At 37.5% G+C, this 11,285-nt stretch overlaps 1 protein-coding gene across 1 annotated transcript in view; it reads right to left on the bottom strand.

Moving 5' to 3' along the window:
- The window catches only part of TRIP11 (thyroid hormone receptor interactor 11), a 72,507-nt gene that overhangs the window by 14,982 nt on the left and 46,240 nt on the right, over window positions 1-11,285 (bottom strand). The window contains exon 16 of the mRNA XM_011949793.1: window positions 7,151-7,250. Within this exon, the coding sequence (XP_011805183.1) occupies window positions 7,151-7,250 (100 nt within the window). The remainder of the gene's footprint in view (window positions 1-7,150; window positions 7,251-11,285) is intronic.

The raw sequence follows: 11,285 nt of genomic DNA, 5'->3' as shown, positions 1-11,285 counted from the left end.
ACCACGCTAATTTTTGTATTTTTAGTAGACATGGGGTTTCTCCATGTTGGCCACGTTGGTCTTGAACTCCTGACCTCAAGTGACCCACCCACCTCAGCCTCCCAAAGTGCTGGAAGTACAGGTGTGAGCCACTGCACCTGGCCCAAATAATATATTTTTAAAAGATACCAAACTATTTGCAATTTGAGGTTAAGTTTTATAAGCATCTGCTTTGTCTTTCTTTTCTTTTCTTTTTTTTTTAGACAGCGTCTCGCTCTGTCACCCAGGCTGTAGTGTGCAGTGGCACACCCTCTGCTCACTGCAACCTCTGCCTCCCAGGTTCAAGCGATTCTTGTGCCTCAGCCTGCTGAGTAGCTGGGATCACAGGCATGCGCCACCATACCTGGCTAATTTTTTTATATTTTTAGTAGAGACAGGGTTTCACCATGTTGGCCAAGTTGGTCTCCAACTCCTGACCTCAAGTGATCCATCTGCCTCGGCCTCCCAAAGTGCTGGGATTACAGGCATGGGCCACCGTGCCCAGCCCTGCTTTGTCTTTTAACTCAATTATTTTCAACTGTATCCGACCCAGAATTTGAAGGTCTAGAGTATATGGTAAATGTTTTGTTGTCCCATTATCATAATTGTTCATTGCTGAGTGAAAAGTATCTTTTAAAATTCTAGGCCAGGCCCAGTTGCTCACGCCTGTAATCCTAGCACTTTTAGAAGTCAAGGCAGAAGGATCATTTGAGGCCAGGAGTTCAAGACCAGCCTGAGCAATATCGAGAGACCCTGTCTCTGTCTCTACAAAAAAAAAAAAAAAATAAGTAAGACCTTGCCTCTTAAAAATAAAAATAAACTTATACTTCTTAGCAATGAACTCCTAGGAAAATAATTTTATTCATACAGTATAACTTCATCTGAATTCCACTAGATCAGAATCTGTGATTGGTTGAGGTCTACTGGATTAGATACAGACCAAATTTGGATTATTCATCGGAATTACTATGTACACTTGATTTTACATAAATATTTTTAATGTAACCGAATCGAATTTATTTTTCCTCACCATTCTCTTCCCTCAACCCTTTATTATGAATTCAGAAAATCTGTACTATATTTCTCCATATTGAAACAGAACTAATTTTTTTAAAAAGAGTAAATATTATGAGTGGTTATATATTTAATTTTTACCCCTCTGGCATGTGAGACAGAATATATATTTAATTTTAAAAGTGTTACACACTTTCTTACTTATAGGCGGGAGCCACACATTGGGTACGTATGGACACAAAAATGGGAACGGCAAATACTGGAGATACCAGAGGGGGAAGAGGGAGAGGGAGAGAAGGGCTGAAAAACAACCTAATAGGTACTATGCTCACTACCTAAGTGACGAGCTCATTTGTACCCCAAACCTCAGAGTCAAGCAGTATACCCATGTAACAAACCTGTACAGATACCCCTGAATCCACAAGTTGAAATTAACTTTTTTTTAATGGGATATTTCACCAAAAAAATGCAGATTTCCAATGTCTCTTCAAAGATCTGAAGACATGGCAACACCGGGCCCACATTCTTGCATGGCAGCAGCTGGGTGGAGCTGAGAATCTGCTGCCTCCATAAGAAACACTCTTTAATTGATTAGTCTCTACCTAGTTTCATGTGCTCTTTTATATTATCATCATAGCCTCAGTTTACAATTTGTGCTTGTGATCCATACTAAGAGATTCTTATTTCCACACGGCAACCCACTTCCACCTCCACCTTCTCAGCACTCCACTCCAACACATGCAATGGGCACACATACCCAGCACCCTTGGTCATTACTAGTCAACTGTATCTTCAGCCAGTTTCCAGATTATGCCAAACAGTTTCACAGGAATTCCTCCCTCTGTCTAGAACAGTTTTCCCTAGTTCTCTGTCTTCTTAGCTATATCTATTCATCACTCAAGTAAGTTCAAGTGAGCCCTTCACTAGCCTTTTCTACCCTTCCATGCCACCAACACCAAGTACAAAGGATAGCTCTTTCCTTTCTAAACCATTTGTTGCATGTATTTGACACATGTCATCTTCCCTTCCTGCCTGACTGTAAACCTCCTGAAGGCAGGACCCCTGTCTCCTGTCTTTGTATCTTTAGTGCCTATTGCAGTGCTTAGCACACAGCAAATAAACAATGAATATTTGAGAAATAAGTCAAATAATGATTTTCTCTGGGAAAAGAGAATATCTGCAAAGAACAGAACACTGGACAAAAAGAATAAATTATGTTCTGAATTATGTACTCATCCATACATAAATAAGGGCAAGGACACAAAACACGTTAACTCAAAACATTCTTATTGCTATATCATTTACTTTTCCCTTTAAACTTAGAGGAATTTTTTTTAAACTGCAATTTCTAAAATACGGTTCAGTTGAAAAAGGTTTAATTATTTACCTAATTGACATACACTTTTTTCTTAACTCATAATTTGGCATTGTCTAGTATACTCAGATGTTTATATCATCAAAATAATTTTTTAACCATTTATGGCAATTCAGAAAACTGCATCTGGTACTTCTTATATGTTTCCTCTAAAATCACCACTTCTGCCAAAAACATCTATAAAGAAATCCCTCAAAAGGTTTGGGTAACAAAGCGTCTGGGAATGTATTTGGCCTATGTTCAACAGGACATTATATGTTTTCTTGTATAAATCATGTCCTGGAAAACGGAATGTCTTTATTTAAAATAAAAGCTTTACCATCCAGCACCGTAAAGGTAGTTCCATGGAAAACATTTTAAGCTTCTTTTATATCTGTAGTTTTAAAACATGTTTTCATGCTTCATATTACAGTAAGTTTTACTGGGACTCATTTTATACATTCTTCTAGATTTTCTTTTAAAAACCAGTCTAAGGAAATTTTCCATCCTCAACTCACAGGAGACTTTTAAAAGTAGTCATTCAACCTTCTTAAAAAAAAAAAATCAGTTATGCTGCCCTTTCAGATACAGGTATAAATGAGCAGACAGACCAAAAGATCTTCCTGATATTAGAACTAAATTTGCATTGCTTATGAAAACTCACTTTTCTTTGCACAACATAAAATTCACCACCTTTCTGAATCATAGTTATCAAAATAACAATATCTTGTGCTTTCTATTTCAATTTATCCAATCATTTTCTTTTTCTTTTTTTTTTTTTTGAGACTGAGTTTCACTCTGTTGCCCAGGCTGCAGTGCAGTGGCGTGATCTCGACTCACTGCAACCTCCACCTCCTGGGTTCAGGCAATTCTTGTGGCTCAGCCTCCCAAGAAGCTGGGACTACAGGCATGAGCCACCATGCCTGGCTAATTTGTGTATTTTTAGTAGAGATGGGGTTTCACCATGTTGGCCAGGCTGGTCTCAAACTCCTGATCTCAGGTGATCCACCCACCTCGGCCTCCCAAAGTGCTGGGATTACAGGTGTGAGCCACCATGCCCGGCCAAATCATTTTCATTTAAGCAGGAATTTATGTCAAGGATGATGGTAAAGAACAAGAAGGAAAGGAAAATGTCAAATTTGGCCATAAATATAGCAAGATAACACATTTTAATGGTTCAGTCACAGGTGTATATTTTCTCATCAATAACAATTCCATGGAAATAATGAACTCTGACCAGCTCAGAGCAGTTAATGAAAACCACCGTCATACGTGCTTCATAGGCCACTGTACTGAGTTTGGATATGGGATGGCATGTGAAGTCCTTGGAACTGTACTGAAGAACATTTTCAGGTAAAACGCTGAAAGAATAATTTTTAAATGGAAGGAGAGCAGTAATTCTTTTACCAGCCAACACTATCTACTAAACTATAGTTCTCTTAGGATCGTGGGATTTATTTTCTTCGTTACTTTCCCAGGAAGAGGGATAGAGGGGGAGGGAGACAGGGAGAAAGATTTAAACAGTTCCCTACTACTGGTTTATGTCTCTACTCAAGTTCCTTTTCTCCATGGAATGCTGCCTGACCCTTAATGGGATTCTGGAGGAACTAACTATGCCCTGTCTTATGATCACTGTTGTGCACCACTGTCTTCAATTACTAACCTGCGGGGTATCTGCACTATGTGTCATTTCCTTAGCTAAACTCCTTGGAAAAGGGATACTATCTAGTATCTCGTACAGCACCTAATGGGAAGCCAAGCAGTTGGTTCTCATTAAATACTTAGTGCCTGATAAGCATCTGTCTTCATACTTTTCACACAAGGCCCAAAAATACTCTTAATTTATAACCACAGATGCACATACACACTCTTAAGAAATGACTGAAATTACCAACAGTCTACTGTTTCAATATTGATGCTATTTGCAACAGCTCTCATCTTCATGTGTTTGACCAGACTGAATCATCTCATCTCTGGTAGCAATGACATAATCAACCATTTTGAATAAAATACTTTTAAAAGTGAGCTTCCTATTCTTAATATTGTTTAAATGCTGAAACTGTGTATCAAATAATCATTAGTCTACAGATGCTTAGAAGTAAAACAATACTTCGTCTTTACAATTCAAGTCTCCATGTACTTTCTTCCAACAAAAGGCAATCTGTCTTTTTCAAAATTGTTTCTCCTGGCAAATACTTTTGCTGTCTGGCCAAGTTTTGTGTTAAAAATAAAGTACAGTATTACAACATCAATCAACATTTAAAGTACTTAATGATCTAGGAGAGAAAATATACAGTGATTCTTTTGAAACAAGTGAGCCAATAAAAGTTTTGTTTATATTATCGAATAAAGAGTGCAGCTTTGAGAAAATAAAATTGCATTTGTATTTAGAGATATAAAAGTGATATTAAAGCACTTAGGTAATACAAGAAAACAGATTGTTAAGAAGAGCTGTAAATGGCAAGAATGACTTAGAGACATAACAGAACCAACTGTCTCTTTACACCCCTTCCTGTCTGTGTAACACTGGCCTCCTGCCTGCCCTTTCAAATACCAGTTATACAAGCATAATCAGAGCTTTCTCTGTAGCTAATACTGATTCCACAAAATAAGTCCAAAGTTCATATACATTTACAATGAATATTAGTATTTTTTATATGAATAGGAACCTAGGCCACCTAAGCCTTATCATCTATAATCAAGAACATCTGAAAATACTCTACTAATGAGGGCTTAAATGAGTGTCTGAACAAGTACTAAATACAAATTGAGTATCCCTTACCCAAAATGCTTGGAACCAGAAATGTTTCAGTTTTTGGATTTTTCAGACTTTGGAATATCTACATTATAGTACTACCAGCTGAGCATCCCTAATCCAAAAATCCAAAATCCAAAGTGCTCCAATAAGCATTTCTTTTGAGCATCATGTCAGCATTCAAAAAGTTTTAGACTTTGGAGCATTTCAGACTTTGGATTAGGGATGCTCAATCTGTATTTCAAGAACTCTGATAATATTTATTAACAACAATAAATCACAGAATTTTAAATTTACCATCAACTATTGGGAATTACTCAGGTAGGTGTCTAAAAGAGGATGCGGCCTTAGATATTATAATAGCATAACATATAGCATTGAGCTGTCACAAAGCAATGAGCTGGTTCACAACACTGCTGTTTCATCTCCATCAGTCTAGCCCAACCCGAAGATTATCAATTCCCAGTGTGTCTCCTCTCAGTTGCCCATATGTCTTCCAGATAATGCTGTAGTTGCACTGGCCTTCAATCTAACTAGACTGTTTTCTAAATAAATACTGCTCTTGGTAAAGGCAACCATTTCAACATTAGGGCACAATACAGAAGATGTTACCATATTTTCAGGGGAAATTGGAGATATACAGAACAAAATACAAGTCAGACTATAAATAACCATTTTCCTGACAGAACTAAAATAATATGGACAGACCATGAATTATGGTAATAGGTAAAAAGATCAGAGTTCAAATCTTGCCTCTTTAATCCATAAAATGGAAGTAATACCACCTATTTTAGAGATGCTTATAAAAAGTAAATGATGAGAAGACTAAATACATAAATGTTATGTCAAATGTCCATAATAGACACTCAATATATAATTGTTTCTTTGCTGCCCATTTCCAGGCCCTCTACTAGATTTAGAGATCCTAGCCTGGCCAAGTCTTACAAGGTAGAAGACTTTTGGTTGGGCAGTAACTTGCCTCAGAATCAAGTCATTTTGAGGAAAATTCCTTCACATCTGTCTTTTTTTCTTTGTATTCCTAAAAATCTCCCCTCTCCTGTCTCCTCCTGGATTTAGGCAAGCTTACTTTGGCTTGTCCTTTGGTGTCCATGCGTCAGTGGTTCCTGCTGGCTTGCCTCCCTAGTGTCTAAGTCACTGCTTCTGTTGTTGACAGTTCCTCTGCTGTACCATCTCCTGTTTTTGCTTATTTCTAATTTCATGTTAGGTGGTATGTATTTATTAATTACATGCCTTGTTACTATTGTGCCTAACGTAGACATCTAAAGTTGATGCATTTCTAGGCTCCATTATCACCTTTCCAATAACCTTGAATCATTACCTACTAAATGCAGCCCTAGAATAGTTCTGACTTCCTGGTTGCCTCTAAATCAGAGATGAACTGAGGATATGCCATCTTTGTCAGCTGTTGGATTCAACAAAGCCCTGTAAGCCACCTGATCATTGAACCAATTAATAATCCTAAGCATAGGACATACCTTAGGGAATGGACAGGGTATATGAGACACTTTATAAACATCAAAAAATACATGATGTGCCTGTGGTAAAACACCATCTAAAATCATAAAAATCTAGCTATACCCAGACGTTCATTCCACAGAAAGTTACTCTTTTATTTGAGAATTCTGCCTTCCCTAACAGATCAGATGGCTTTAGGTGAGATGCATGTGAACTGATAAAGGAGAAATCATATCCACAAAAAGTCCAATCAGTCCAATCAACCCCTGATGGTCAACAGGGTGACAGTCAACACAATGGCATTGCCTCAACATCCAGGAAAACTAACTGGACAGCCAGGGCCAACTTAATGACTCTGGTTTCACTAGGACCATACTTAAATTGAAGCAAATCAGTCAGGGAGGATACAAATGGAAGTCACACATCAATGAAGTTGGTCTCAGTCAACTGTGCCAATTTATCACAGAAGACTATATTTGACTTAGTATCAGTATTGTAGTGGGGGAAAAATGAAAAGAAAAAAAAAAACCTACTTTGTTTTTTAAGTTCTTCGATTTGTTCTTCTTTTACATCTAACTGTTCTGTAAGTCTTGATGCTGAATCCAATGCAGCATTTGCTTCATCCAAACGTTCCTGAGAAAGAAAACTTTATTAAAAAGAAGTATGCAAAAATTATTTCACAAATTAGAAGGCTGAGAGACATCTTAGAGTCAACCTTTACATTTTGGCTGGTGAAGCTGCACCTCTATGACCTTGGGCAAATGTATCTAACCAATAAGTATCAAAGGCAGAACCCATATTCTTTTCAATACAAAACTGCCTCATGTAGAGGAACTACATAAAAAGAGCAGATACCACTGAAAGACAACATGACAGAAGTTAAAAAAATATATATAAACTACAAAAAAACAAAGATACAGAAAGTCCAGAAATACAGCAACAAAAGTTCTTCTCTTTTTAATTTTTGAAAGTCTAATAAAGTGATGCTTGATTATGACTTTGTTACTTTAATTTCCCTGACCACTACTAGCGAATTTGAGCATTACTTTTCATGTTTGTTTACAGAGCAAGCTGGATCTGCCCTTCCGTGAAAACCACTTAGGATACATTGCCCAAGATTTTACTAAGTTGTATTTCTCCTGTCCATCTGTAAAAGCACCTTGTATAGTAGATATGAAACTTTTTCACCTCTGCTACGCAAATATCGTTACCATATCTGCCATTTTTCTACTGACTCTATGATGTCTTTTGTCATGTAAATATTTTAAATACTATATAGTCAAACGTGTTCTACTTTGCTTTTACAGCTTCTTAAGTTTTAGTCTTGGTTAGGATCCTCCTTGCCCTTAGAATGTACATGCAGTCTTCCAGATTTTATTACAAGATATTTTGTAATATATTTACATCTTTAACACAGTGTTTCTTAATGGGAGCGACTTTGACATTCCTTGCCCAATAAATGCCATCTATCCCCAGATAATCAGCACCACTCCCAGTTGAGAATCCCTGCTTTAATATAACTAGACTTTACTTTTGTTTATGGTGTAAGATGGTGGTCTGCTTTTTCTTTCCTTCCTTCCTTATGGACAGCTGGTTTTATTAACATTGTTAATTAGATAAGCTATCCTTTTTCTCATTAAATTAATTTAGGTTTTAGTTTCAAATTCTCAAATATATCCTGGGCTCTATTTCTGGATTCTCCTTAATCCACTAATCTAGTCAATATTGTATCGATTTATGGCTCTATTATGATATCTAGTAGGCAGATCTCTCCTCACTGCATTATTTCTCACAATTTTCCTGGCTATTCTCAAATATTCTCCCATGTAAATTTAAGGTCAAGTTTTGCCATCTTCAATCAGTGTGATAGCCTTTTTACTGTGTGTCATCTTGGATAGGCCACAGTCCCCAGTTATTCAATCAAACATAATCTAGATGTTGCTGTGAAGGTAGTCTGCAAACGTAATCAAAGCCCTTAATCAGTTGAATTTAAGAAAGGCACATTATTCTGGATAATCTGGGTGGGCCCGATTGAAGCAGTTTTAAAGTTCTTAAAAGCCAGGGTTTAGGCTTCCCCCTAAAACAGAAGAAATGCCTTCTTTGGACCGCAGCTTCCGCCTGTGCCTATGGAGTTCCATCCTGCTTGTGACTTTCCTTTCCTGGCTGCCTGTGGACAACAGCTTTGGCCCATGCCTGTTGAGTTCCAGCCTGCCTTTGATGTGGTCTTCCCATCTTGACTGCCAACCCAACAAATTTCAGACTTGCTTAGCCAGCCCCTACAATCATATAGCAAATTCCTTGTAATGAATTGCATGTGTGTATCCACATACATCACATATATAAATTTGATACATATACATACACACCCTACTGATTATGCTTTTAGAGGATGAACCCTGATTGATTTTTATAGAGTGACTGAAATTAAAAATTTTAAATAAAATATTTACTATTCAAAAATCCACAAAACTAAATTTAGTGTGAAGGAAATTTAAACTTTCAAATGATTTTTAACCCCATAGCATTTGTACTTGTAAGGTTATTAAAGCTTAAATCTACGCTTAGACTTTTTCCAAAATCAGCATTTAGATTTTGTTATTCTTTCTACCAATAGTTTGGTTTTTATTTCATTAATTACAGCTTTTATTTTTCTTAATTCCCTCAGTTTCTTCTCATTTATTTTGTTGTTCTTTTAAATGTATACTACATTTTAAATTTTAAAAAATAAAACTAGTTTTAAAAGATTTGGCTGGGTGCTGTGACACATGCCTATAGTCCCAGCTAGTCAAGAGGCTGAGGCAGGAGGATTGCTTGAGCCCAGAAATGCAAGGCTGTAGTGCACTATTATGATCACACTGGTGAAGAGCCACTACATTCCAGCCCGAGAAACATAGCAAGATTTCATCTCTAATTAAAATAAGAAAAAAATGACAGGCATAGAGGCTCACACATGTAATTCCAACACTTTGTGAGGCCAAGACAGGAGGATTGTTTGAGCCCAGGAGTTTCAGACCACCCTGGGCAACAAAGCAAGACTCTGCCTCTGAGGAAAAAGAGAAGACGATCTGGACTTCCATTCTAGCAGTTCCACAGACTGTATACTCTGGATCCACTAGAAACTGCTAAGCATGTTGGATAAAACGCATCTTTTTAAATGTGTTAATGAGCTGACAAGAAAGTAAGTATAAATGGTCAATAAACATATTAAAAGATGCTTGACCTCACTGGTAATTAGGGAAGTGCAAATTAAAACCACAGGAAGATAGCCCTTCTGCTATGGCTTGAATGTATCCCCACAAGTTCATATGCTGGAAGCCTGATTCCCAATATGGCAGCATTGGGAGGTAGGGCGTGATGGGAGGTGTTTGGTTCATGGGGGCACCACCCTCATGAATAGATTAATGTCCTTATTGTGGGAGTGGGTTCATAATCAAGGGAGTAGGTTCCTTAAAAGAGAAGGAGTTTGGCCCCCTCTTGCTCTCACGTCTCACCCTCTCTTTGCCATGGGATGATGTAGCAAGGAGGTTTACCAGTTGCTGGCACCTTAATCTTGGATTTCCCAGCTTCCAGAACCTGTGAACTACTAAGTTTCTGTTCATTATAAACAATCCAGTCTGTGGTGTTCTATCGTATCACCACAAAATGAACTAAGACACTTCCTATCCATTAGATTGGCAAAAACTTTGAAAGTCTGATAATGTCAAGTGTTGACAAGGATATAAAACAAGAACTCATGTGCACTACTAGTGGGAGTAAATTAGCACAACCACTTCAGACAACAATTAACCATCATCTAATAAAGCTGAAGCTGGTCATATATATCCTATAACTCAGCAATTCCAATCAAGATATACATCTAAAAAAAACTTCTTGTATGTATAGAAGATATCTGAAATACCCTTTATTCATAAAATGTGTAAATTATTTATTAATGCAATGCATACAGAAGTGAAAATAACGAACCACCTACATACACTAACACACAGTAATATGACTGAATCTCATAAACACTATGGTAAGTTTTTTAAAAAAGCAAGTCTCAGCCAGGCGCAATGGCTCATGCCTGTAATCCCAGCACTTTGAGAGGCTGAGGCGGGTGGATCAGGAGGTCAGGAGATCGAGACCATCCTGGCTAACATGGTAAAACCCTATCTCTACTAAAAATACAAAAACTTAGACAGGTGTGGTGGCAGGCGCCTGTAGTCCCAGCTACTCGGGAGGAGAATGGCATGAACCTAGGAGGCAGAGCTTGAAGTGAGTGGAGATTGCACCACTCCACTCCACTCCAACCTGGGCGACAGAGCGAGACTCTGTCTCCAAAAAAAAAAAAAAAAAAGTTTCTCCTACATCTAAAAGCACGTTATTTTGGTGTCCTATCTTTTCATAGGGGTTCCTTTTTATTTATTCCTTATATATAATTTTTGTATGTATGAAATGTAGCATGTAATAGGAAAATCTTTTAAAGGATGATGTTATTAAAGAAAAAGATTTAATGGGATTATATACATTGTTTTAATCCATGTGAAATAGAGTGCTCAGTAAATTTTGTTGAAAAAAGAAAATTGGCCGGGCGCGGTGGCTCAAGCCTGTAATCCCAGCACTTTGGGAGGCCGAGACAGGCGGATCACAAGGTCAGGAGATCGAGACCATCCTGGCTAACACAGTGAA

The sequence above is a fragment of the Colobus angolensis genome, unplaced genomic scaffold (assembly GCF_000951035.1).
Source record: "Colobus angolensis palliatus isolate OR3802 unplaced genomic scaffold, Cang.pa_1.0 Scaffold3, whole genome shotgun sequence".
In the NCBI taxonomy this organism is placed as follows: Eukaryota; Metazoa; Chordata; class Mammalia; order Primates; family Cercopithecidae; genus Colobus; species Colobus angolensis.
This window is presented reverse-complemented; position numbering and strand designations above follow the sequence as displayed.